The 24,859-nt window shown below is 49.7% G+C and overlaps 10 protein-coding genes across 10 annotated transcripts; 5 read left to right on the top strand and 5 right to left on the bottom strand.

The window, feature by feature from the left end:
- Positions 1-69: 69 nt before the first annotated feature.
- Positions 70-354, bottom strand: EJ05DRAFT_499749 (uncharacterized protein; the record flags this gene model as incomplete). The annotated part of the gene is made up of 2 exons (XM_033746894.1): positions 70-246; positions 295-354. 2 exons carry the CDS (start codon positions 352-354, stop codon positions 70-72), a joined length of 237 nt encoding a protein of 78 aa, XP_033601787.1.
- Positions 355-1,176: 822 nt separating this feature from the next.
- Positions 1,177-5,407, top strand: EJ05DRAFT_342913 (uncharacterized protein). The gene is made up of 3 exons (XM_033740931.1): positions 1,177-3,887; positions 3,939-5,051; positions 5,126-5,407. The coding sequence occupies exons 1-2, from the start codon at positions 1,351-1,353 to the stop codon at positions 5,014-5,016; spliced, it is 3,615 nt and encodes a 1,204-aa protein (XP_033601786.1). The 5' UTR covers positions 1,177-1,350; the 3' UTR covers positions 5,017-5,051; positions 5,126-5,407.
- Positions 5,408-6,012: 605 nt separating this feature from the next.
- On the bottom strand, positions 6,013-8,603 carry EJ05DRAFT_342907 (nucleotide-diphospho-sugar transferase). The gene is made up of 8 exons (XM_033740929.1): positions 8,286-8,603; positions 8,139-8,221; positions 7,603-8,083; positions 7,237-7,544; positions 6,913-7,190; positions 6,730-6,863; positions 6,572-6,675; positions 6,013-6,514 (listed from the first exon to the last, which is right to left on the bottom strand). The coding sequence occupies exons 1-8, from the start codon at positions 8,485-8,487 to the stop codon at positions 6,044-6,046; spliced, it is 2,061 nt and encodes a 686-aa protein (XP_033601785.1). The 5' UTR covers positions 8,488-8,603; the 3' UTR covers positions 6,013-6,043.
- A 1,451-nt stretch (positions 8,604-10,054) lies between these two features.
- Positions 10,055-13,524, bottom strand: EJ05DRAFT_492652 (uncharacterized protein; the record flags this gene model as incomplete). Its single annotated transcript, XM_033746048.1, has 6 exons — positions 10,055-10,902; positions 10,936-10,990; positions 11,021-11,110; positions 11,141-12,845; positions 12,899-13,176; positions 13,504-13,524. 6 exons carry the CDS (start codon positions 13,522-13,524, stop codon positions 10,055-10,057), a joined length of 2,997 nt encoding a protein of 998 aa, XP_033601784.1.
- A 412-nt stretch (positions 13,525-13,936) lies between these two features.
- EJ05DRAFT_342841 (uncharacterized protein) lies at positions 13,937-15,774 on the top strand. The gene is made up of 5 exons (XM_033740927.1): positions 13,937-14,246; positions 14,302-14,576; positions 14,630-14,778; positions 14,832-14,999; positions 15,178-15,774. The coding sequence occupies exons 1-5, from the start codon at positions 14,027-14,029 to the stop codon at positions 15,410-15,412; spliced, it is 1,047 nt and encodes a 348-aa protein (XP_033601783.1). The 5' UTR covers positions 13,937-14,026; the 3' UTR covers positions 15,413-15,774.
- Positions 15,734-17,491, top strand: EJ05DRAFT_342857 (2-nitropropane dioxygenase). The gene is made up of 2 exons (XM_033740928.1): positions 15,734-17,439; positions 17,487-17,491. The coding sequence occupies exon 1, from the start codon at positions 16,136-16,138 to the stop codon at positions 17,183-17,185; it is 1,050 nt and encodes a 349-aa protein (XP_033601782.1). The 5' UTR covers positions 15,734-16,135; the 3' UTR covers positions 17,186-17,439; positions 17,487-17,491.
- EJ05DRAFT_537621 (DNA polymeras-like protein subunit delta-2) lies at positions 17,316-19,393 on the top strand. The gene is made up of 5 exons (XM_033749400.1): positions 17,316-17,439; positions 17,487-17,670; positions 17,705-17,857; positions 17,909-18,812; positions 18,863-19,393. The coding sequence occupies exons 1-5, from the start codon at positions 17,393-17,395 to the stop codon at positions 19,093-19,095; spliced, it is 1,521 nt and encodes a 506-aa protein (XP_033601781.1). The 5' UTR covers positions 17,316-17,392; the 3' UTR covers positions 19,096-19,393.
- A 1,041-nt stretch (positions 19,394-20,434) lies between these two features.
- Positions 20,435-21,346, bottom strand: EJ05DRAFT_475554 (UPF0041-domain-containing protein). Its single transcript, XM_033743824.1, has 4 exons — positions 21,259-21,346; positions 21,058-21,130; positions 20,845-21,003; positions 20,435-20,797 (listed from the first exon to the last, which is right to left on the bottom strand). The coding sequence occupies exons 1-4, from the start codon at positions 21,329-21,331 to the stop codon at positions 20,626-20,628; spliced, it is 477 nt and encodes a 158-aa protein (XP_033601780.1). The 5' UTR covers positions 21,332-21,346; the 3' UTR covers positions 20,435-20,625.
- Positions 21,347-21,554: 208 nt separating this feature from the next.
- On the top strand, positions 21,555-23,284 carry EJ05DRAFT_475553 (uncharacterized protein). The gene has a single exon (XM_033743823.1). It carries the CDS (start codon positions 21,626-21,628, stop codon positions 22,835-22,837), a length of 1,212 nt encoding a protein of 403 aa, XP_033601779.1. The 5' UTR covers positions 21,555-21,625; the 3' UTR covers positions 22,838-23,284.
- Positions 23,066-24,657, bottom strand: EJ05DRAFT_499740 (pachytene checkpoint component Pch2; the record flags this gene model as incomplete). The annotated part of the gene is made up of 4 exons (XM_033746893.1): positions 23,066-24,050; positions 24,135-24,381; positions 24,430-24,505; positions 24,571-24,657. 4 exons carry the CDS (start codon positions 24,655-24,657, stop codon positions 23,066-23,068), a joined length of 1,395 nt encoding a protein of 464 aa, XP_033601778.1.
- Positions 24,658-24,859: the final 202 nt, after the last annotated feature.

The raw sequence follows: 24,859 nt of genomic DNA, 5'->3' as shown, positions 1-24,859 counted from the left end.
CACCGTTTGTCTATGCAACGTCCCTGATACTTCTGTGGACTCGTATGATGCTCACCAGCATTGTGGGGCTCATTTGCTCGGTTCCTTCTTGCTGGTATCGGTCTCTGGAGATGTCGCGGTAGTCGGTAGTAGTTTCTCGTCTTCGGTCGCCTTCGCTAAAAGCTCATCAATCTTCTTCTCTAGCGCAGAAAGGTTCTTCTCAAGCGCAGTGGCTGTTTGTTCGCCTCGAGCGAGCTCTTGGAAGGCCTAAAACGTCTGGTGAGCAGATGCTCCTCTACGATAGTAGCGACCAACTTTAAGATAATCTGTCTCATTTGAAATGTCGCTTGCGCTGCCGTTGGGTTCAGTAGTCATCGTGAGTGAATGTATGTTTATGAAAGTGAGAAGAAGCTGGAGAGGTGTGTAGGCCCTGGGAGATCCATCCAACACGGAACTTCTGGAAGCCCAGCCAGCTTGCGCCGCAGTGACGACGCTAATTAGTGAGCTCCAACTCAGTCCCAACTCGGCCGCAACGATTCGTCACCCCTTCCCTTCCCTCTCACTTCATTCTTCCCTATCGTTTCCTATCTCTACATCTCCTTGTGGATGCCGCTCCTTGCTTATCGAGTCAACACTTCCAGCGTCCTCCCGTAATGTTCTCAGGATCAAATTCCTACCTGGGAGGCGCCAGCAGCGCGCGTCCAGGTCAGCCTCAGTATGGGCAGCAAATGCAGCAGTCATTCCAGCAGCAACAACCTACTGGATTTGGATCTCTAGGTCCTCAGCCTACGGGATATGCACAAGCGCCTGTACAGCAGCAATATACTGGCTTTCCAGGCCAGGCGCAAGCGCAGGCTCCTCAGCAACAGCCTATGTACACTGGCTATCAGAATCAAGGTGTTCAGAATTATGGACAGCAGCAACCGCCGCCTCCAGTTCCTCAAATACCTCAGCAATTCCAGAGCGGACAGCAACAGAATATGCCACCCGCTCAACCGCAACGACCGCAGCCCACTGGGATGACGTCCAATCAGATGGCGGATTCTTTTCGATCTACCTCCTCTCAGCCTCCTTTGCCAACGACAAGCTCTAGCGGAGGTTCTAAGATCCCGAATATTCGATTGTCCTTTATTACTGCGCAAGACCAAGCCAAGTTTGAGCAGTTGTTCAAGTCTGCAGTAGGCAATGCGCAAGCGCTGTCTGGAGATGGAGCGAAGGATATCCTCATGAGGTCCAGGCTCTCCGGAGACGACTTGTCGCAGATATGGTTGGATATGCTATCGTTTGGTTCATTGCACTGCTAATCTTTGTAGGACATTATCTGACACAACTAAGTCTGGACAGTTACTATTTCCCGAATTTGCTGTCTCCATGTACCTATGCAACTTGAAGATGAATGGAAAGGCATTACCCTCGAGCCTCCCCGAGCGCATCAAGAACGAGGTGTCCAGCATGGTTGATATAATCTCTTTTGGGGTACCTGACGACGCTCCGCCGGCCGCTCAACCACGATCTAATGCGCCTCGATTCGATGAGCCTCGTACAAATACTGCAACGCCCCCTACTATCCAACAACCTCAACCACAGACCTCAAACAGCCAACTCCTATCGACGCTAGTAACTCAACCGACAGGCATGGTGCCACAAATGACGGGCTACCCGGGTCAACAAAGCGGTTTCGGGGGACACCAGCAAAGTGGGATTCGATCACAGGCCACCGGGTTCTTGGGAGGTATGCCACAAGCGACTGGCTACGACGGCCCACGTCCACCGATGCCTCCGATGCCAACAGGTTTTGGAGGCTCTGGTCTTGCTCCCCAGCAAACGGGGTTCATGACAGCTCCGCTAAATGCACAGCCAACTGGTATGCCTGGTCAGTGGGGTCTTGTCAACGCACCAGCATCTGGTCTTCCGAACATTGATAATCTGCGCCAACAAATGATGCCTCAGGCTGGGCGAGAAGGAGGATTCTCGAGTGCGGGTCTTTCCGGAAATGCGACTGTGCCATGGGCTGTTACGAAAGACGAGAAAAAGATATACGACGACTTGTTTAAGGCCTGGGATGGTTTCGGTAAAGGTTTCATCAGCGGCGAGCAAGCGCTTGAGATCTTTGGGCAAAGTGGTCTTCAAAAGCCAGATCTTGAAAAGATCTGGACCTTGGCCGATTCAAACGACCGTGGTCGACTGAATCTAGATGAATTTGCTGTTGCCATGCACTTGATTTACAGGAAGCTCAACGGTTATCCAGTGCCAAATCGTCTTCCCCCGGAACTCGTACCGCCATCCACCAAAAATATTAATGATTCAATCGGTGCCATGAAAGGCTTGATATCACGCGATGCTGAAGAACGCAAGAACACAGGTGCATTCTTACAGCCTCAGAGGACCGGTGTTAGCTATTTGAAAACGCATTCTTTCCGTGGTAGCAGTCCAGCTCAAGGTGGTCGCAAGGACGCTACTGTCTTCCGTAACAACGATGAAATGCCGAGCTATCAGTCGAGTGCTCGCCGACGTCTTGGTGCAGGAGGACGGTCACCTTCTCCGGCTACACCTTCTTCGCCTGGGTCCGACAGGTCCGTAGAAGAAATGTCGATTGATCAATTGCGCAAGACTATTCGTGAGAAGCAGATATTACTCGACGCTATGGATATCGAGGACGAAGACCGTGCAGATGCAGACGAGGCGCTCGATCGAAAGGACAAGCGCGAAGCTGACGATCTCTACCGTCGGATTCGACGAATCCAAGAGGACATTGACAGCCATCCAAATGCTACTATGCGATCTGGCGACTCCGATGCCGAACGACGTACACTCAAGCGGCAACTACAAGGCTTGACCGACAAGCTTCCTGAGCTTGCTTCGAACGTCAGGCGCACTGAACGGGCTATCGCTGAAGCGAAGCTCGAACTGTTCCGACTCAAAGATGCAAAAGCCAATCCAAGCTCTGCATCAAAAATCATCGGAACAGGTCCTGGAGGTGCAGTCACGGAGTCAGATCGTCTCAAGGCTCGTGCCAAAGCTATGATGCAAGCCCGGTCTGCTGCTCTGACAGGAAAGCCAGCACCAGAGGATGATTCTGATGCAGCTGGCCGTCGCCTTGAGCAAGAAAACTCTCGCATTCGTACGGAACGCGAAAACAATGAACGCATGATCCGTGACGTTGAGGAGAGCGTTGGAACTTACAGCCAAGGCCTGGAAGACAGTCTAAAGGAGGGAGGCCATGATGCTAGCAGCGAACATGAGCGTCGCCGTTGGCATGACGGACTCGGCGTTGAAGATGAGGTTCGTGATTTCATTTACGACCTTCAACGATCAGCCCGGTCGGCCAGAGTCCGCAAGGAAGATACACGAGAACCTCGTGGTCGGTACGAAGGTTCGCGCGTTGATGATCGGACGACTAGAGCTCCTGAAACTTCTCGAACTCGTGAGGTCGAGTCACCACAACCTTCTGCCTCGCCTGCGCCATCCGGTGGCTCATCTTACTCATCATACAAGACTGCCGAAGAGCGTGCTGCCTTCATCAAACAACAAGCAGAACAGCGCATGGCTGAACGTCTTGCTGCCCTCGGGCTACGCGCGCCAAGCAAACCAGGTGAGACAGCTCAGCAGCGAGCTGAGCGAGAAAAGAAAGAGCGCGAAGACAAGATCCGTCAAGCTGAAGAAGAAGATGCCAAGCGCGAGCAGGAGAGGCAGCGAAGGCTTGAAGATGAGTCAATTGCTCCACCGTCAGCCTCAAAATCATCTGCAAAGAAACCCCCGCCACCACCTTCAAGAAAGAACAAGGCCGATGTCGCCCAGCATGACGCAAAGCCAGCTGAAGCCGAGCAGAAGCGTGCCGAGCAGGTAGCAGCCGAGCAAGCCTTAAGGGATCAACAAGATGCTCAAGAAAAGGAAAGAATCGAGCTAGAGTAAGTGGACTTGAAGCTTGGTTCACAGCATTTAGCTAACTCTGTATACAGGGATGAGGAAAAACGCCAAGAAGCAGAGTTGACACAGGAACGTGAAGCAGCACAGGCAAGACTGCGAGCTTTGGAAGAACAGGTCAAGCAAGGTAAGATCAAGAAAGAAGAGGAGAAACGGAGAAAGCAAGCCGCTTCGCGTGACGCAAAGGAGAAAGAGTCTCGTCTTGCAGCGCAACGCGCTGAATTGGAGGCTGCACGAGAAAGAGAGCGACAACTTCAATTGCAACTTGAAAGTATAGGTGATGAGGATTCCTCTGACGATGAAGGACCACAAGCCATCACTCCTCAGGACTCTACGCCGACTGCAAGTCAAGAACTACCAAGAGACGTCCCTGTTGCTCCACCAATGCCTCCGGTGCCCAGTGCCAGCACGCCATCCTCAACTGTCACTAGTCCTCCGGTGTCGATCATTGCTAGCCCACCGCCTGGAGTCAAAGCCGACACTGAGACAAAGAATCCTTTTCTCAAAAAGATGGCGAACGATGCCAACACTGCGCAGGCTACTCCAGCGGCAGTACCAGAGGTGTCAACCAATCCGTTCTTTAGGCTGACACAGGAGAACGCTGCGAAAGCTGCTGAGGCTCCCGTGCATACCGGTCCTCCGGCTCGTATGACTCGTGGTCGACAAGACGATGACGACTGGTCCGCCGCTGACTCTGGGGACGACTCATCTGATGACGATGATGATGACCGTCCGACGGGAGGTTCTGCCAAACAGCTTGCTTCTATCTTGTTCGGGACAATGGGACCGCCGCGACCACTATCTGCCATGGACGACAAGAGCTCACGTACTGACAGCCCATCTGTCTCTTCCCCAATCGCTCCACCTCCAGCGCCTCCAATGCCATCCGGTGCGGCTCCACCTCCTGCACCTCCACCTCCCCCTCCGATGCCAGGTGCGAGTGGTCCGCCTGGGCCTCCTCCCCCACCGCCAATGCCGACTGGAGGGGCTCGACCCGCCATTGGTGCACAAGACCGTGGCGCTCTTCTCGGACAGATCCAAGCTGGAAAGGGTTTACGCAAAGTTGAAACAAAGGATCGCAGTACTGCTTCCACTGCTGGCCGAGTGCTATAGATCTTTTGCAATGCTACCACAACTACACATTGTATGTAAAGCGTTAGAAATGTTACAATAGTTACCAAATGTGTCTTTCAATATCAAAAAGAACTAATAATACATGGAGGGATATTTAAATCGTTTTGTCCGGTCAGAAACCAGTGTGGTCATGTCACGTCGCTCTCTCGTAATTCCCCCTTTTCCGTGTCTACGAGAAGAGTGTATACGAGGGTTTCATGTCCATGACGACTCATGGGTTTATTAGCTCTAGACAAACTTCCTAGTCAAGTGTGTTCTACACAAACATACAAGAGACTGTTAACACGCGTGAGTATCATCTCTGACATCTCTTTCGTTTGCGTCACCGCCATCGTTGTCATCACCGTCGAAAGCGTAGCAGTGTGAGGGCTACGGCGGAGCTATAGGTTGAAATGAAGGATGGTATGTACTAGCGGTAGATAAGACCGATGTGGGATGATGCGTTGTATGAAGGAAGGAGAAGGGAAGGAGAAAGTGGAAAAGAAAGAGAGAGAATGGAATAGAGGGCGCTTTGAAAGGTGGGAGGGGATAGAAGGGGAAGAGAAGCAGAAGGGAAGAGAAGGCAATATGACACAATGACGGTACCGGTCATTTGTTTTGCTCTGCTCTGCTCTACTCTACTACCGTACACACCACATACAGACGATTCGTCCCATGATCCGCGATAGTCTCAAACACACGAAGGAATGCGAATCACGAGTCAGTACCATCTGATGACTGGGCACAAGATGGCTATTAGTAAGACACATTGTCAAACACCGCGCGGCAAGCTTCACGACTTGACACCATCGGTGCTATACGAAAGGATTCCATGTCACCACGACGGAAATACAGCAGCTTGTAAAGAGTGTTCTATTCCTACGCCTTATAGCAGCGTGCGTTCTATTTCCTTTCTTGCCCTGCGCTACCTTTGCCATATCGTCGCGTATACATATGAAACATGACGCGCGTTACATGAAAGAAAAGAGGGTGAAGGGGGCTTTTGGTGGGAGCGAATCACCTTCGGTCAGATTCTAGTGCTGATAACGAGCAACGCTACGGTCCATGTCATTGATACTGTGGGCCTGATATAGCGCCATAGAATCCACTTGTTGCGGCGAGGCTTGCGAGCTTCTTGAGTCGGGTACATGACGCCTGTCTTTTCGTCGCGGATAAGGTTGTGGTCCCAGCCGTGGTTTGTGGAGGGGAAGAAGACGTATAGGACTGGAGAGAGGATTGAGTTGACGTATTGGAGCCATATGAGTGGCGGCCAACCGACACGTACGATTAGGTAAATTAGACGGTCGGTGCTGGTCGTTGGGAGAGATTGTAGTGGATTGGCGTGGGAGACACGTGCTAGACCTGTGAAGGCGCGGGTGAAGCACAGTGCGACTCCGCTTACGGTGGCGAGAAGGAAGATCAACTGGATTATGAGATGTTGCTGAATGAAAATGGCCCACAGTCGACGGTGGAGAGGCGCTCGGTGGTGTTGATCGCGCTATGGAAGTTAGCAATAAGGCTTGAACTATCACCAGCAATGGGGAACATCAATTACCTCTCGCAGGTCGTTCCTGAGACTTCCAGTGGCAGTGAATCCAGCCTTCCTACCCCCTAGTCTCTTAGGGAGTATGAAGGATCGAAAGAAGGTGATTGCAATATCTTGAGCTTTCATTAGAGGCAGTTGTAGTTGAAAACTGGATGAAGAGAACTCACATGGTGCCAACCACCTGTCTAACTCGTTGAGCGTTGAAGGTAGGCGCATATCGTAGAAACCATTGCCCAACCCAGCAACAATGCCGATTGTCCCCTGATGTATCCAGTGACAAATCATCCATACTGAGGCAAACCTGTTGTATGTTGTTAGAAAGAGGAATCAATGGATGAGTCTAGTCTCACCTGATCAAGTTCCTGAGATCTTCGATGCCTGAGTAGGTGACTAGTGGGTAACCAGAAAGTAACGCGAACGGTATGCTGAAATACGCCAAGATGATGGGTATTTGGACGAGATGGGTAAGATCAAAAGACAGGCCCACAAGCCTTTGGATGAAAGTAAGATATCGGCCACGATGACCAAAAAATCGTAATCTGAAAAGGACAGCCGTCTGTGCATGGCCAATGAACCAGCGGGTGCGTTGTTTGACGTGAGCAAAGAACGAGTCTGGGACAGAGCCGTACTACGCTATGTCAGAAATTTTTGCAGATAAGGAACATCTTACATACCTGTAGGGTCTCGTGCACGAAAAGTGTCTTCCAACCAGCGCCCAAGAGTGTTGCAGAACAACAGACGTCTTCCGACAATGACTCGGTTGGAAATCCACCGATCTGTTCTATAGCGCTACGACGTACCACGTAACCAGATCCCAAACAATCAGCATGACCCAGTGCATCGTTAATGACCTCGATAATCCCAGCGAAATGCTGCATCGTCTGATTAAGAGGATCATTAGTAGGGACATCGTAGAACGTCTGAGGCGGGCAAGCCAGACCAAGATTTCTGTCGTCAATAAAATGAGGCAGCATGGCCTTAACTGTATCTTGCTGTCAGATCATCGGACGGTATTGGCGGATAAATAATATAATGCTTACGCCAGTGAGGCTCTGGAATCATGTCGGCGTCCAGACCGGCTACGTATTCTGAATGATCTGAGGATATGCTCAAGATCTCCAGTGGGATTACCTTTGAGTCGAACATGAGACTCTCTCTGGAAGACTCGAACGGGAATTCGAGCACAGAACTTGCTGTAGAGACAAGCTGCGGTGGTGAGGGCAGTTCTTTGTCCATGCAACATCTGCTGCTCATCGGCTTCATTCGCGAGTAAGCTAAACTTGCATTCAAATTACCAGCTTTGTAGTCCTTGATAGGTCCTTTGACTCGTGCTGTGTAGAAAACGTGTGAATATGGCAGATTCTCGACTGCTGTCTTGACCTCATTTGAAGAACCATCGTCGCAAACAAACACACGATAACGGTCTTGAGGATAGTCCAAGACGCAGGCCGCTCGAACTGTGTTAATGATTACCTCAATGTCTTCGTTGCAGCACGTGATGAGAACGTCGACCGTGGGAGCCTGAGACGCATTAGTCAGGTTGAGTTGGGAAAATTTAGTCTTTGATGACCCTTACTTCACCAGAAATCAGTCGTTTCTTGAAGCGCACAGGCGGTCGGACAGCTAAGATTCGAAGGACGTAAGGCAGGCCTTTTGGAACTAGATGGTCATCAGCATAGGTGAACTGGAGAGGCCACGAACTGGCACATGAAGCAATACGTACTGAGTGTGAGGGCCTCAAGAGCCAAGTAGAACCACGAACCAGACAGATTGCCACCTGCTATCTGCTGTACTTTGATCAGACAACGAAGACGAAATGAAAAGTAAGCAAGTAGTGAAAGTAAGCTCAAAAAGGCAGTTGGAGAAACGAATGACCACGCAAGTCTCTTGACCCGTTCGTTGACCATCATGAGTCGATGAGACATCCGTTGCGCTGGAAGAGCTAAGATGAAGACCCTAGACTTGGTAGAGGAGAGGGAATGTGCGAGATTTTGAAGTGGAAGGCGCCCATTAATCGTTCACTTCAACATGGCCAAGCTCTTCATTATGGGACCCATTATGAGACCATCACAAGAATGGACGGCGACTGAATAAGTGAGCTGTAGACTCAATACCCGATCGGCGGCAACGGGACGGATTTCATTTTCTTGATTGCCGTCAGTGCCCGGCCAGGGAACAAAAAGATATGGATATCATGAACATGCATATATGAAGTTTGAGTTCAAGGGAGTGTTGTATTTGGACAGGCGCAGCAGCTACGCGAGATTGAGAGTGGCGCCATTTGCTGTTGTCGTTCACAAACGGAGCCTCACCAGAACGGCTTCGTATCATGTGTAGGACTGTGTGTTTCGGTTTTCCGGCCGGATACAAAGGAGCTAGGTCCAAGACGAGCCTCATGCACATCATCGTTCATCACATACATGCATGGGTCTCCCTTGTCTTTTCCGTGCCTCATCGTCTATCTCCCTTCGCCGAGCCAATGGGACGTACGCGCCAGTAACTCACAAATTTGACGTCTCGCAAGGACATCGTGTGTCCGCTTGAGTGCACGTCTGCGCGTCTGCAGCTGATGAGAGTTTGACGCTTCGCACGCAGATGCATCGAGGCGAGCTTGATAGAGACGAAAAACAATGCCCAGCCCGAGCGCCTGAGTAGTAATGTGACTTAGATGAAAATGACATAGCGGCGAAACACCTAACAGATATACACCGTTGTTCGACACTCACTGGTCCAACACAGGCGAGCTAGCATGCACATACGCACATGAAAAGATGGAAAGATGGAAACATAATAGATTAGTTTTGAATGTCCCCTTGACTTTAGTCTGCAGCCCTTCAACTAGTGAGCGAGCAGTTCTGAGGCCCGGAGTTTTGACCTTCGCGTACGCTGCTGAACCAGCGACTCGGCTGCCCGAGGCGGTTCAGAAGCAAACGCGTTGACTAATTGATCTTGCGCATTGGATTTCCAGCGACCGGTGAAGGTAGCTGGGTGCTCAGGCGGTCATGAAAGGACCGCCTGGCAGATACTGTTCTGAAGCGCGATGCACGGGTGAGGAAAGAGAAGAAGAAGAGGAGAAGCAGGAGTAGAAGCGAGGAAAGATATAGGAAAGGTACCGGGATATTCGCGCTAGCGTCTGTTGACGGCTTGGCAGGTGAACGGGATGCACAATTAACCTTTTACGCGCCATCGAGCTCGCGCCAACACAACACAGCTCGCACCACAAGGTACATAGCTCGCGCTGTCGCTCTGGCAGAACACCACGACACCGTAGAATGAAAAGTGAAATCAACAAACCTGGGCGTGCCGAATCGCTAGTGTGGCCATCAATGGAATCCTCTTGTCCCTGTCCAAGTCCCCCACCAAGACCAGTCTGCTGAGCGATGAAAGAGCCCCCTCGGGCCTTAATATACTGGGACATGTTGTTACATACCTTCGGCGTCCATCAACAGGCCATAATTTTACATATATACAAGTCGATCAAGGCCTGAACAACTACGCAGACGCCGAAGTTTCCATCTGCTCGACAGCCATCTCGACCTTCTCTACCATCTTCAGATCCCGGACCTCCCACCCTTCTCCGGCTTTGACCCACGGCTTCTTCTCTCCCAACACTGTTAAGTTGCTTTCACGCCCCATTCTCTTCACCAAGAACTCTTCGGCCGCTTCCTGGACGTCTCGCTTACTGACGTCCAAGAGCTGTTCTCTCCTTCGTTGCTGCATGTCTTGGTCCACACCAGACAAGAATTGTGACATGCCCTCATCGCTCACGCTCCTCGGTGCATCAACGCTTTGGAAGACGCTGAGCTTCGCCTCTTCCAGATCACTACCCGTCCACTCCTGATCACGAGCCCATGCACCTGCTTCACCCATGATCTTCACCGTGTTTTGAGGATTGGGATCTCGGTAGCTGTAATATCCGAATACGCCGTTGAGAGCAGAAGCATAGGCTCCCCCTCCATAAGCTCCGCCTTTCTCCCGAATTTCATGGTGCAAATGTTTGTGCGTTAGGAGCTGCGAAAGGACGGCAAGAGAAGCGCCTGATACATGGTCATACGGGACAGTGGGCACGGCGAGGGCCGAGTAATATACTTGGTATGGAAGAGGGAAAAACGATTTGGTGTTGCGCGGAAAGCTCTGTTGAGCGCGGGTAGACTCAAGACTTTGTCTTGTGCGTGGGAGCGAAGAGAGAAAGTGTTGCAATGCTGCTTCATTGTTGGTCGAGCTCTCTTTTCCGCACGTAAGAGCGACGCGTAGGGAGCTTGTGTTAGTGATTGCAAATGACTGGATCGCCTTGAGCTTGCGAATGATATCGCCAAAGGACTCGGATCCTAATCTCGAAGCTAGGCTGGCCGTCAGTTGGACCTGTGTCAGACCACCTGTCTGCTCAGCGAACTTTCCGCCTGGAGTCAAGCCAGCCTCTGTGAACCTCTTCGCATAGCTGTGCCCTGCCTCCGCTACAGAATTGATCGCTCCACTGGCGGACGCTTGAAGCAACTGTCGAATCTTTCTTTCGGCCTCGACACTATCGAAATCTGTCTCTATGATGATCTTCCTGAGAAGGTCGTAGATGTGGGGCACGTTCTGGTCCAACGCATAACCAGAAAACGCCAAACCCTCTTGAACGGTCTGAGTGTCATTAGGTGACGTCGCAGAATGATATGCAATACTTATGCCGCCAGTATTCAGCTTGATGAGTTCTTCCAACTGCTCCATGGATTTATCCTTGGTGCCCAGTCTCATAATGGAGTCGCTAAACAGCGGCATCAACTCTCGTAGACTGTCCGATAGTCCATCAAAAGTGTTAACGCCGCGAAAGTATGTGAGGCCATTGGTATCTGCTTCTCGCCATTGAACTTTTATACCGTCCACTGTAGACTCTCTTATAGTCTTCTGCTCCTTCGCTCTTGGAATATCTTTCACATGAACAGTGGGAAGACTGCTCAAGTCTTCTCCTCTTGCTTTCTCTTGAACTTCAAGAAGTTCAATCTCGCGCTCCTTGAGATATCTGTGAGCATCTTCCTCGCTGCTGAAGCTCTTCGTTGTCTCTAATATCTTTGACGCCAATCTATCATGTTCTTCTTGCGCCAGCTCGGTTCCATAGACTTCGGAAGGCTCCATCGTGAATGTCAGGGTCCTGTCGTTCAACAAGTATTTGTCGACAAGTCCTTCCAGATACCCTCCTTTCGCATATTCTGTCTTGAAAGCTGCAACAGTATCGTTCCATGCTAGACTTGCAAGAGGGTCGACTCCATTGAACCACCCGGTGTTGAGCCTTTGCATAACACCCATCCCGAAGTTCGCCGTCTTGTGCTTGAGGCCGAGTTCCAACTGATGTAGAATACCATTCACTTTGATCTCATCGAAGCCTTTCTCTCGGACATCTTCCAATGTGGCGAATATTGCTTCTTTGACCTTGGCTATGTCGTCTTCTTTGACCCCGTTGAGGCCAACTGAGAAGACCCCAGTTTTACCAGCATTATCAAACCCGGTATTCGGGCTCCAGTCAGTGCCAAGACCAGTCTCGATCAGTCCGCGGTAAAGAGGTGACCCGTAACCATCCAGGAGTAGAGACGAGAGAACGCCTAGTGAGAATGACTCGACTATGTTCGTCGAGTCTCCCATAATCCACGAGATGGAGGTCTTGTTCTGCATGTCCGGAGGTGTTAATGGATCTGTTGGTCCTTTCACAGTGATGTACAGTGGCCCAGCCTCTAGGCTGATGGGTGACTTGACATCGTTGTCAACAGCTATCCGATCAAATGGGCTCAAGCGCTCATTGATTTCTTTCAAATGCTCTACTAGAGGCATATTTCCATAAGTGAAGATCTTCGCGTTACTCGGGTGGTAGTGATCGGCGTGAAACTGCTTTAGCTGCTCCCATGTAAGGCTGGTTATATGCTGAGGATCGCCACCGGAGTTGTTGATGGCAGGAAACATGTGGTCTTGAAATCTGATATAGTATAGATAGCTCGCATCCGACATCTGCCCCTTCATCTCATTGTAGACTACACCCTTAAAGACTAAGTCATTGCTTGCAGTATCAGTCTCATTCGTGTCTGCCAATGGATTCGCCGGACCTATTCTCCAACCTTCCTGAGTGAAATCGCTGGATTTTAGCAAAGGATGTAGTGTGGCGTCCATGTAAACAGACATTAGGTTTCTGAAGTCTTGCGCATTTGTCGTAGCGAAAGGATAAGACGTATGGTCGGAGGAGGTGAAAGCGTTCATGAAGTTCGACAGTGATCGACGCAACATCTTAAAGAAGGGGTCGCGAACGGGATATCTGTATGGCAAGAGTCAGCGTCTCTCTTCCAAAAGCTACGCAAGGTTGCATGCCTCTTACTACCACATAGCGTGGTGTGCTCTAGGATATGCGGCACACCGGTTGCATCAGGCGGATTTGTCTTGAAGCCGATCGAGAAGACATTGTTGGAATCGTCTCGCGCAATGTGGAGGTATTCGGCGCCTGTCTTCTCATGTTGCAGATGCAAGGCAGTGATTTCAAGTTCGGGAACTTGTTTGAGGCGCTTCAAAGTGAAGCCGTGGAGCTGCTGTCCCACCCTAGGGAGTGCTTCAAGATCCGCGACGGAGGCAAAACTTCTGTGATTGTGATTCTTCAGACTATGTCGGCCGAGCGATGCGTCATGTAGTCGCGACGACCATTTAGACACTGTTGAAGCTCTACGCATGACCTGTCAGACGTCGCGGCTGCGAGTGATCCCGTAAATTTTGGTGATGCGCGCGAGTAGAAGTGTGGAGTGTGGAATGTAATATAAAAGACTAAGGTGTTGATGGGCGTCCTGCATCAGCTTCTTTGGGCCTAGCAACTAGTGTTACAGGCAAATGACATTCATTGCATCAAGGCCATTCGCCTCTATGTACCAAATCTACCACGATATTATCTGAGGAGCGTTTACTTCGAGTTCAAGACTTTTTGTTACTCGATCCAACCTTCTAGTCATCGCATTGTATTCGCAGCTGTCTCATATATCCAGCCTCATCGTTCTAGACGCTAGTCTCCTCTTCCTTCTTCGCACCTGGAACCCGACTTCCGTAACGAGCCCGTGGTTTAACCAACCCAGCTTTCTACTCCTACGAATTAGCTTAGAGGTCCTCACGTCAACATTCATTACTGTTCAGCAATTTTACACCACAGAGGTCTATATTCGTAGCAAACACGAGTGGCTCTAGTCTACTTGAGAACACTGCAAAGCTTATGAACCCGCGTGATACATCGGCAATTTCGGTCATCTGTGGCCATAGCGACGACTGCATGCGAACCATACATTGTCGAGCTTAGTATATACCGTGCAAGATCATACGGAGAAATTGGGCACTCTTTCGACCTACGGACCTTTCAGTATCCGTGGCACTAAAGAACCTTTCCCATCATACCGTCGCATTACCTCGTTCGGCGTCAACAGTCTCAACAACCCCAGACTTCGATCTTGGACTGGTCTCCCCATGGATGGTAGTCATACTACTTCAATTCCGAACGAGCGAGTCACTCACGATCCCGAGATGGCGACCGCACAGCAGCCGAGGGCACCGGCGCCTATTCCAGCAAAGAAGGCAAAAGGCAAGAAGCCTGTCGATCCAAATGATGCCGAACGGCAGGTCGTAGCTAGACTTGCACAATTAGAGCAAGATGCCGCTGGTGACAAGGAGCAAGAGGCAGAGATTGGTAAATCGATAGATAACTGGTCAGGCCTGTTTGCAATGCTTACATACATCTACAGAACGAGAAGTTAAAAAAGCCACCCGGGACCTATCACACCTCCTATCTAAGCTCGAAACGCCGATGTTGAAGCTAGACACTGTTAACAAAAGGTGGCAAGAACTTTTACACGATATGAAAAGGTTGGAACGCGAGAATGTGAAGGCCAAAAAGAAGTCAGATCAGTTGCAGAAAGACAAAGACACTCAACGGACAGAACTGAACAAGGCGACTATTGCAAGAGACAAGTTAGAAAAGATAGCCAGAGATTTTCAGAAGGATAACAAGAAGCTAAAGGTGAAGCGTCCAAGACCAAATGGTATGAAGTACCGCTAACTGTTGATATTCAGGAGGAACTCGACCATATCAAGTCTCGCGAGACATCCTACCGAGAGGACCTTCATGAGCGACTCGAGGTCATGGTTCGCGATGTCGACGACGTTGTCAAAGCCAAATTAGCTCCAGAACCGCCAGCTTCTGATCTGAAACTTGACGAAATGTACGGTCCGACATGACTATATCACTGGCCTCTGAGTCTAACGTGCCGTGTAGTTTTCGGCAAAAGTTCAGATCATTTATCGATCAGTATGAGATGCGCGAGATCCAATTCGCATCTTTACTTCGTACTAAAGACTTGGAGGTTGAGTTCTTGAGAGCCAAGTTTGAGCGACAACGGAAAGATCAAGAAATGGAATCAAACAAGTCCAATCAGCTCACAAGGCAAGTATCGACTTTCTCGCAGACAGAGTCTGAGTTACGTAATCAACTCAACATCTATGTTGAAAAATTTAAACAGGTCAGTCCCTCAAAACTCTACGCCAAGCAATGCGAAGCTGATGCATTATAGGTTGAAGAGACCCTGAACAACTCAAATGACCTATTCCTAACCTTTCGAAAGGAAATGGAGGAAATGTCGAAGAAGACGAAGCGCCTGGAAAAAGAGAACATGGTCCTCACACGGAAGCAAGAGGCTGCTAGCCGCAGTATCCTCGATATGGCAGAAGACAGGACCCATCGACAAGAGGATATGCAAAGGCTTCAGAAACGACATGATCAACTCGAGAAGCTTTGCCGCAGCATGCAGGCTCAAGGACGTGGCCAGGCGAGCATTGCAGAGATTGACGAGGACGTAGGTACTGAAAGTGAGTATGAAGATGGTGATGATGACGAGGAGTATGGCAGTGAGGACTACGATGATGAGACCGAGGAAGAAGGGCCTGTGGAGCCCAGACCTAAGACGTATGGGCCGCCACCACCTCCTCCACCTCAAATGCAATCGCAAGCTGTTCGAAACGGCAAGGTAAATGGACACTTGGGGAAACCAATGAAACAGGTTAATGGCGTGAAGCAATAGGTGCTCTGTGGAAAATAAGTCTTTTAGACGAGTACAAGTCAATTTGTCTAGCTACTCTGCCACTACCTATATGTCTCACAGCTGATAATAGCTTCCGGGGATCTTGTTCTGGTTACCATTGAAAATCGATACATATGACCATGCTCTAGATACCAGGTCTTAGGCAGACGGATAATAAATGTTTTCGCAAGGGTAACTTGATATGGCGATGCTAATGGTCACGTGTAAACGATCTAAATTGCTAGAAGCGTTTGGCGCCCTGTCAGCCGAGGAGCTTTCCGCTCTCGACCCCAGTACATCAGAGAACCTCGGACGTCACCTACTTATGCGCAGACGGAGTGGAGAACATCTGGGGTAAAGTTAACAGGCTATCATTTTATTCATAAAAACATGCAGCGGCCGTGGCTGTAGATCAACTGTCGTCAACTTTGCTCTCCTCAATCGTCCGTCTAATCTGATAATTACCATATCGCATCCAGCTTGTTTTAATCACCAGTCCGCAATGGCGCCTCCGGCTCTCAATACCGAGCTTTCCCAGCTACTTAACATCAAGTACCCAATCATTCTGGCTGGCATGGCTCGTACCTCTGGTGGACCCCTCGCTGCAGCTGTTTCCAACGCCGGGGGTCTAGGTGTCATCGGCGGTCTTGGATACACGCCACAGCAACTGCAAGAAATCATTGATGAACTCAAATCAAACTTGAAATCAAAAGATCTACCCTTTGGTGTCGACCTTGCTCTTCCGCAAGTCGGTGGCAGTGCGCGGAAAACCAACCACGACTACACGCATGGACAATTGGATCAGCTTGTCGACGTTATCATCAAGGAGAAAGCAAAGCTATTCGTGAGCGCTGTTGGTGTCCCTCCGAAGCATGTAATTGAGAGGCTCCATGAAGCCGGTATATTGATCATGAACATGGTTGGTCATCCGAAACATGCACACAAGGCACTAAAGGCAGGCGTCGATATCGTTTGTGCACAAGGCGGAGAGGGAGGTGGGCACACAGGTGACATTGCAAACTCAATCCTCATACCTGCCGTGGTGGACGTGGCGAAAAACTATACCTCGTCGATGACCGGCAAGCCTGCCTTAGTCGTTGCCGCCGGTGGTATATCGAACGGTAGGACACTTGCAAGTAGCCTGATGCAAGGCGCTGTGGGCGTCTGGGTCGGCACACGTTTCGTCGCTTCGGAGGAGGCTGGCTGTTCGAAGCTCCACAAAGAAGCCGTTACTACTGCCTCATTTGAAGACACCTTGCGGACGCTCACTGTCAGTGGCAGGCCTTTGAGGGTACGTCGGAATGACTGGGTTGACTCATGGGAAGCCCAGCCCGAAAAGATCAAGTCTCTCACCGAGCAAGGAATTGTTCCTATGATGCAGGATATGGAGGATGAGAAGGATGTTGATATGCCGTTCTTGATGGGTCAAGTTGCAGGATATATCAAAGAGATACAGCCTGCGGGTCAGATCCTAGAGGAAATGGTAGAGGAGGCTGTTCAGATGTTGAAACTAGGGCAGACTTATATCAGCGAGAGGTCAAGCAAGCTTTAGATGTAATTATAGTATGTATGAGCAATAAAAACGAATCACATGAACAGCCCTGAGAGTCCAGTAAGGCTGAGAGATACCCCACGAGGCTAGCGGTGGAGAGGCTTTACCTCTAAAGTGGTTCTGCCCAATTCAGGCTCCGACGCGTCGCGCGCCGAGTCCATACATATTCCGCCATCTTGAGTAGCCGCGCATCCATTCTCTTACACTATGGCTCTGGTTGAGAACGCAGAAGCACTGCTTCGAGCTCCTATCAAGTATATCTTCCTGTATCTGAAGTCGCATATACCCTAACAAGTGCTAGAGGCGCCGTCTTCTCTCAGATTGATCGTGTCCCTTCCTCGTATAGACCGTCAAACAGATTCGTACTCCCGAAAGGCGAGGACAGACATTACCAACAACAGTATGCGGACATGTACTTTGTGCGATTAGCACAACTGAAAAGGGATGTTGAAAAAATCGCCGCCGAAGAGTGGGCAGACTTCAAGGTAAAGCCGAAGAAACTTAAGCTTCCGCATACAGCAAGGACTCACTCGTGGCAAGTTAGGTGACGAAACTCCTAGGAGAGTGGAAAGAGTCCTGGATGTACGGCAAGGAGAGCTCTGCTGGGTGGTCGGCACTGTGTTCATGGAGATGACATTGAAGCCAAATGTATTGGACGATATATCGAAAGAGGTACGCGAATAAAAGAAGCGGCGACTTATTTCTCATCTTACGATTCCTTAGCACTGGATAGCTGCACCACCACCCCGGGAAAAGTACATATCCCAGATCGGCGGAGAGGAAAGGATGCTGGAAGACGAATCGGGACGTCTACGCATGACAGGAGAGCTCCTCTCATCCAACTTGGTTACTGGAACTATCATAGCAGCGTTAGGGAGCGAGAATGCAGATGGTTTATTCGAAGTGATCGAAACGAAGTACGCAGATCTCCCAAGACAGCCAGACAGGTGGGAGGGTGATGACGCGGCTCTAGCAGTCGCTGGCAAGAAAGTGAAGCAGCAACGCCCCAAAGCTGGTAAAGTCGCCATCGTCAGTGGGCTTTCCATGAGTGGAGATGCAAATGATCCTTTGTTGCCTGATCTTCTCCTGGAATATCTACTTGGGGAGTCAATTAACGAATCGGAACGGACCCAAGCAGCGAGCATATCAAGGCTTATCATAGCCGGGAATTCAATCGCCAACGCTTCGCCCATCCCATCTAGAGAAGACGTCGCGTCGAAGAAAGGCGTGAAGAAATATGGTTATGATGCCTCACGATACAATGCTTCACCCACGGAGTTCCTAGATGATTTCCTCGCAGCACTCTTACCGTCTCTTCCAGTGACTCTCATCCCAGGAGCCACGGACCCCGCGAATGTAGCAATACCTCAACAACCACTCCATGCCGCTCTGTTCCCACAAAGTCGAGCGTATGCCTCCCCACCGGCCGAGAGCAACGCGCCCCCTGGATGGCTCCATAGTGTCACGAACCCTTGGGAAGGTGATATAGACGGTTATCGTTTTCTAGGTACAGGCGGCCAGCCGATAGACGATCTCTTCAAATATGTCCCTGGTGATGACAGGCTGGAGATGATGGAAAACCTCCTGAGGTGGAGGTGCAATGCTCCTACTGCTCCTGATACCTTGTGTGAGTTCTCAAAAGCCAGACGCAACTCCGCCACGCTAATTTTGACGTAGGGTGCTACCCATTTCAAGATGATGACCCGCTACTGATTACCGAATGTCCGCATGTATATTTCGTTGGCAACCAGCCACGTCTCGAGACCACTGTCATCGAAGGGCCATTAGGCCAGCAAGTGACACTGATCGCGGTTCCTAAATTCAGAGAGACTGGGCAACTTGTCTTGCTAGATATGGAGAGTTTGCAAGTGGAAACAGTACAATTTGAGATATTTTGCAAAGACCATTAGCCCCAAACAGCCGCTCATAGATTTTGCCGCTCTCTAATTACCTGGATCTTGTTTGTACGACTCGGTAGCATAGCGTATGTGTTTACATGTCACAGGATATCAGGAGTTTGGTCTTCATATGACATGATATGAATCGAAAATCAAATGGCCCGAATATTTGCAGGTATCGGGCACAGATCAACCACTGGTCTAACACCAATAAGACTTGCTTGTGGCTATGTTAAGAATTATGTCCTTACATATAAGAGACATAGACTAAGTATATAGTTACCACCATCGTAGTAGCATTGCCCTACCGTCCTCTGGTCGCCCACTTAACTGGAAGGGCTATGTGACTGTCTTTCCGCCTCTCTCCCTCTATTTCCCCAAACACTGCTCTCGTGTCGACGTTTCCTAGCTGGCATAACGAGTAGATACATGATCTGCAGCTTGTGGGCATCACGGAGAACAGCGATGAGATGGCCAACCAGCTTCCGACGCTCCGCCTGAAGTCACATTAGCACCCGCGTGTGTTCGGTTAGATAACGACTCGAATCACAAGCAGCGTCTCTTTTCCCCTCGGTCGATTCCTGGAGACCTTAAGTCATCTCACTCAAATCCTTCGTCGTGTTGCTAGATGTATGCTTACGCTCGTTCATTACATAAGTACTATGCGAGATTCAAATTTGGATGGAGCATGTTGACTGGCCTTTCGAATATGCTCGTCTTTATAAACACGATCAGAGCGAGTATGGTCTGATAGTGTGATGTTGTGGTGACCACCATATACGCTCTGTGGACGCTTCAGGGGTTGTCCATTGTTGTTATGGGAATATTGAGAGTTAGTCATTACCTAGCAGCGGGAATCGGAGAATGCGTGGTGTAGAGGATGCTTCTTTGATGCCCGGGGGGGGGAGGGGGAGAGATGCTTGAAGTGCGTTGTGATGCGGTGATTACCCCCGAATTGAAGTTCCAGATGGCGTAGGATGTTCTGTATCGGGAATGTCTTTGACTGGGACGGGTGGCATGAGTTTCAGGTGATCATGTGCTCGTTAATGAGACTGAGTAGATCAAGAAGATGGGACGGATAGTCAGAAGTTCTATTGCTGTGGTTACTTCATAACTACCTCATATGATCCCTCGGAATTTGCGGAAATCCTCTTGACCGCTGCTTTGAAAAACCATGGGTCGGAGGGCGGAATCGATTCAGCGAGATCCACGCGGATTGATGTTGTCGTGAATGAATTTAACTCGCTGAGGGTGTAATAGACCTTGTATACGATTTGCCGAATGTCTGACGCGCATATCCCATACGTTAAGTGTGTTTATGTAGACTTACCGCCGTGTTGATTGATCGGCTGTTCGATAACAGCAGCCTAAAGGGGTGTAAAACCCTATATGAGTCAACACGTCTGAGTAGGTCAAAATGGGAAGAAGAACGACAAAAACTGATTGAAAGACGATAGTGAATGTGTCCTTATACCGTTATAAGATGTGAGATAGATGAGTTCAGTTGAGGATTTCCCTGTCCTAAGTCTATATAATCCACACTTATTTCTTCCCTACAATCTTATCAACAGCCTCATGTGCCTTAGCACTGGCGTCATTCGCAGCACCCTTGATCTTTGCAGAGGCATCGCTTGCAGTCTCCTTCGCAGTGTTCACGGCGGCATCAATGCCGCTCTTTGCCCTCTCCTCCATAGCCTTTTCCCGTCCGCCAAAGCTGGTCATTGATTAGTCAAGCCTTCTAGACTGGATTCTAAATCTTACTTCCACCAGTTCGCATATCTGTATCCCTGCGTCGTTTGTGCGCTGAAGTTGACGACATGGCAGCCGAAGAGGAGGTAATTCCTTGGGGTAACTGCGAGAGCATAGCGCATGAAGACAGCAGAGTATCCCATCAAAGCGACGGTCATAGGTCCCGAGATACTGCGTTGCACATTTAGCACAGCTCTTTTGGTGTAGTTGTCGTCCGGAGCTTACTATTCAGGGTCTTTTTGCGTATCCATAACTGCGGCGATAGGAATACCAAAGTTTGAGGCAGGGCCCCAGAAGTCTACACGACATACAGTCAGTGATATGTTCCAATTGCCTCGACAGTGAGATCGCAGGCTTCATAACGGCTTGTACGAGCTCGGGGAATCGGAGCTCACACGACTCTCTGAGAGTGTTGGGAAGACTTACGAGTGGAGCATAGGTAGTTAGAGACCGGATTAGACCGTATCTTTGCGTTCAGAGCTTTTATCGCAGCCGCCATGTTGAACAATTTGTTATGGAAATTGATCAAGTATCGTGAAACTTTGCTGCTGGTTGCGGAGCTATGAAGATTCCCGTTACCTCCACTGGCGGACCTTTCAAAGTTTGGGAGGTCCGGCCGGAGCCCAGTAGGCCGGCGCGCTATCCAAGTAGGGTAACGTGGTTTAACTGCCTGGCAGCCTGAATAATAAATAAGCTCCCATGTTTACCTTCCAAGGTCGAATCCTATGTAAAGTACTGGCAAGCAACCACCTAGATTTCGCCACCCAACATACGCTCCCATCTGTACCCAAGGATGCTCGTCACAGGTGCGCAGTCTTCCAAAGTCAAGAAAAAGCGCTCCTCTATCCTACGCCGCTCCTCATCTTCACCGTTCTCCTCGGCCCGCCGTCGCAAGCCTTCATTACCAAAGCAGTCGTCTAAGCTTTCTACCAAGCGTGACGAGGGCGATGACATATTCGAGGACCCACTTGATGATACAGGGGTGATTGCCTCACTGGCATCCGATCTAAGTCTGCGAGATGTCGCACAATTCACAGAGAATATCCATCGGCGCATGTTCGATGAGATACCAGAAAGAGGATCCGGCATGAACTCGACGCGAATAGCGGAAGTCCTAAATTACAGGAAGAACCTCCCACCCATAGTCACAATAGCACATATACACGCACTCTCACGGTCAATCACACGCGCTGATCGTGAGATCGCTGAGCTATCGCAAGCAGGTATTGTGCGAAAGCTTATCGTCCCAAACCGTGGTGCAGGAGCGTCCAATGTAGGCGAAGGCCTCGTGTTAGTCCCGCAGTGGGAAAAGCGTGTTCGGGGAGATCCACATCTCGCAACGGACATACAAGAGAAGTACATCAGCCTTCTGAGAACAAATTCCACGTCGCTCAGTATCTCTGCAACTTCTTTGAGTCCCAGTGAAGCGTCGGCGCTGACGTCTACTGGCTTTCTAACGTCATCGACACAAAGCAGATCAACCATCATGGATACATACTTCCGCCCAGGAACAGGAACCTTCAGTACATTGACCTCATTATCATCCGTAGGACATAAATCAGCATCAGGTGCAGTAGAGGCTGTAGGTGGATCTGGTGCCTTCGTGAGCAGTGGAGGCAGTGCAAGCGGTGTCGTTCAAAAAAGCTCTTCGAACGCGTCACGGAGCGCACAATACAATTACGCGCTACCCAATACTGGTCCACTATTGAAACTCATCGTAGAAGCCCGTACACACCTCTTATCGCTCATCTCGAAGACTTCGAAGTATAAAGAAGCCCCTTTGGACATGTTGCGTGAGCGATGGGATGGCGGCACAGCCGATGCCCCTGGATCAGCAAAGAAAATGAGAGGTGAATTCACAGGCGTGTTGCCAGCCAGGACCAAGAAGTGGAAAAGCTTTAATGGTCTATGTTTCGAATGGATCTTAGAAGAATGTGTTGGAGCGGGTCTGATAGAACTCTTCGAGACGCGCAGCGTAGGAAGGGCTGCTCGACTCGTGCAATGAAACACTATACATGGTCAAAACCCTTAAATCCTTGTTATGCCTGCGTTCTTTTCGGTCCTGTGTAACACGTTGGTACATTCAGTCCCAATGGGGAACAACTGTGACTAATAGTTCGATTATGATAGCGAGGTTCCGATATCTGTGTTTTGGACCAGATGTACGCACGTATCTCTTCGATACGAGATCATAATATGACCCGCACATGGTCCTGCTTCTTGTTCGTTGATTTCAGTCACTCAAGTCAGTGTCGTGGGGATTGTAGGCGCGAAGTTCATGTTCAACGGCTAGAGATAGTGCATAGAGACCTTCATGGATCGTACTTGGCTCGGTGAAGGTATAGAGAGCGAGAGCCAGGAAGGGAAGCTTTCGTAGTGTGCGACCGCTCAGCCCATCTGCCTTTTGCGATATTATCCATAACTTTCGTGCTGGAGCATGCGGCTGGTCGTAAAGGCGAATTTCCATCTCCGCGAATCTTGGAATCGAGATAGGTTCAATTAAAACAAAATCATGTACAGACTGGCTTAGTGGAGATTCTGGCCTCATATTAAGGTTCGGGTCCTCGTTATTACTCTTACTGGGTACAAGAACTCCCGTGCGGAGGAGCTCGTTTATGCAAGTGCGAAAGATTTCGTAGATTGCTCTTGGACATGGATTAGGAACAAGCTGCTTGATGTCAATGCGGTCCACAAAGGCTGAATCGATTGCTTGCAACATGTTGCTAGTACAGAAGAGTACAATGTTTGGGCGGTGACGCAGGGCGTCAATGCAGGTGAGTAGCTGATTTGTCGCACGCAATGCATCACCACATTCGTTTCCCGTGGCAGCTCTCTCGCGAGGGCTGGTCAATGTTTCGACTTCATCGATGACTACGCAGATAAGGCAAGCCTCATCGTCAGCCATTGCGTTGATCTGTTCAAAGATTTGCGCCACGAGCTGTCCACTCTCACCAAAGTACCTGCTGAACAGAGACTGCGGATCGACCTCAACGAGTTTCCCGCGTAAGAAGTACTTTCCCAGGCGAATGGTGAGCTTGTGCGCAAGAGCCCGTGACAAAGAACTCTTCCCCGTCCCGGGTGGACCGTAAAGCAGAACCAAGTGATTCCAGCTGACAATGTTTGGGTCCAATCGCTGGCTTTTCGTCATTGATACTTTGCTAGTCAGCTCGCGAATGCAGTTCAGCCAATATATTACAATACCCATTCTTGTTGTGAACCTAAGAAGTTTGTTAGGAAAATCCGACTCGTATATTAGTCTACGAAGTTTAGTATGATTTTTTGTTCACACCTACATGACTTACGATTCCCATAAACCGTGTATATTTGCGCTTGGCAGAGGCATGGTGCGTGTCTTGGGTTTTAGCTCGTCGTCATGTTGCTGTCCTGGTCTTACTTCACTGACATGGTCATCAACCACATATGGATGAAGCATGTAAGCTTGGACGTCGAGTTGGACGTCGGCAAGTCGATGGAATAAGGAATCCTCCTGTACACCAGAAAAGCCAACAACGCTTATTGACTGGATGGCGCCGCCGTGATTCAGTTCCTCTGCAGTCATGTCAATGAGTTGAAGATGAACTCACTGCACTTGCTGACCATAGTTTTCAAGCCTCTGATCGATTCTCAGACTGATAAAATTCTCACATATCCATTCGGTGACTTCCTCACGGACCTATATGGTGTTGCGTATTAGTTTGGTGCTGTTCATCTTAACATCTGGATTTGCCTCGAACGGACCCGATCAGGTCTGACAAAGCCATCGGTATCTCGCATACGGCATTCAACATGCAACGCAGGCTTGAACGATGTCTCATTTGTCGACATGATTGGCGTGAGAACGAGTAGTGACGAGCATCAAAGTAAGATTGTGCTCAGCCAGTTGGGCGTAGTTTCACTCTACTACGGAGCGTTCACCGAGGAGTGATATCATCAATATTGTGAGCCACACCTTGTGATTACACACTTTGATAGTTCGAAGCAGCAACTACGTACATATATGAATTCTGACGAGGTCTAAGTATGTAGT

The sequence above is a fragment of the Pseudovirgaria hyperparasitica genome, assembly GCF_010093815.1.
Source record: "Pseudovirgaria hyperparasitica strain CBS 121739 unplaced genomic scaffold EJ05scaffold_6, whole genome shotgun sequence".
In the NCBI taxonomy this organism is placed as follows: domain Eukaryota; kingdom Fungi; phylum Ascomycota; class Dothideomycetes; order Acrospermales; family Acrospermaceae; genus Pseudovirgaria; species Pseudovirgaria hyperparasitica.
Note: the sequence above shows the minus strand (reverse complement) of the source record. Positions and strands in the feature narration are given on the sequence as shown.

What these genes read in the sequence shown, in the direction of transcription:
- EJ05DRAFT_342841 (XM_033740927.1), top strand. Translation starts at nt 14,027, where the DNA reads ATGGATGGTAGTCATACTACTTCAATTCCGAACGAGCGAGTCACTCAC. An exon ending in GGAGCAAGAGGCAGAGATTG is followed by an intron (nt 14,247 to 14,301) that starts GTAAATCGATAG and finishes ATACATCTACAG; the next exon opens with AACGAGAAGTTAAAAAAGCC. An exon ending in AAGTCCAATCAGCTCACAAG is followed by an intron (nt 15,000 to 15,177) that starts GCAAGTATCGAC and finishes ACCTTTCGAAAG; the next exon opens with GAAATGGAGGAAATGTCGAA.
- EJ05DRAFT_342907 (XM_033740929.1), bottom strand. Translation starts at nt 8,487, where the DNA reads ATGTCTCATCGACTCATGATGGTCAACGAACGGGTCAAGAGACTTGCG. An exon ending in GATCTCAGGAACTTGATCAG is followed by an intron (nt 6,864 to 6,912) that starts GTGAGACTAGAC and finishes AACATACAACAG; the next exon opens with GTTTGCCTCAGTATGGATGA. An exon ending in AGACAGGTGGTTGGCACCAT is followed by an intron (nt 6,676 to 6,729) that starts GTGAGTTCTCTT and finishes TGAAAGCTCAAG; the next exon opens with ATATTGCAATCACCTTCTTT.
- EJ05DRAFT_475554 (XM_033743824.1), bottom strand. Translation starts at nt 21,331, where the DNA reads ATGGCGGCTGCGATAAAAGCTCTGAACGCAAAGATACGGTCTAATCCG. An exon ending in TAACTACCTATGCTCCACTC is followed by an intron (nt 21,131 to 21,258) that starts GTAAGTCTTCCC and finishes TATGTCGTGTAG; the next exon opens with ACTTCTGGGGCCCTGCCTCA. An exon ending in ACGCAAAAAGACCCTGAATA is followed by an intron (nt 21,004 to 21,057) that starts GTAAGCTCCGGA and finishes TGTGCAACGCAG; the next exon opens with TATCTCGGGACCTATGACCG.
- EJ05DRAFT_342857 (XM_033740928.1), top strand. Translation starts at nt 16,136, where the DNA reads ATGGCGCCTCCGGCTCTCAATACCGAGCTTTCCCAGCTACTTAACATC.
- EJ05DRAFT_342913 (XM_033740931.1), top strand. Translation starts at nt 1,351, where the DNA reads ATGTACCTATGCAACTTGAAGATGAATGGAAAGGCATTACCCTCGAGC. An exon ending in AAGGAAAGAATCGAGCTAGA is followed by an intron (nt 3,888 to 3,938) that starts GTAAGTGGACTT and finishes CTCTGTATACAG; the next exon opens with GGATGAGGAAAAACGCCAAG.
- EJ05DRAFT_475553 (XM_033743823.1), top strand. Translation starts at nt 21,626, where the DNA reads ATGCTCGTCACAGGTGCGCAGTCTTCCAAAGTCAAGAAAAAGCGCTCC.
- EJ05DRAFT_537621 (XM_033749400.1), top strand. Translation starts at nt 17,393, where the DNA reads ATGGCTCTGGTTGAGAACGCAGAAGCACTGCTTCGAGCTCCTATCAA. An exon ending in CTGCTTCGAGCTCCTATCAA is followed by an intron (nt 17,440 to 17,486) that starts GTATATCTTCCT and finishes AACAAGTGCTAG; the next exon opens with AGGCGCCGTCTTCTCTCAGA. An exon ending in TACTGCTCCTGATACCTTGT is followed by an intron (nt 18,813 to 18,862) that starts GTGAGTTCTCAA and finishes ATTTTGACGTAG; the next exon opens with GGTGCTACCCATTTCAAGAT.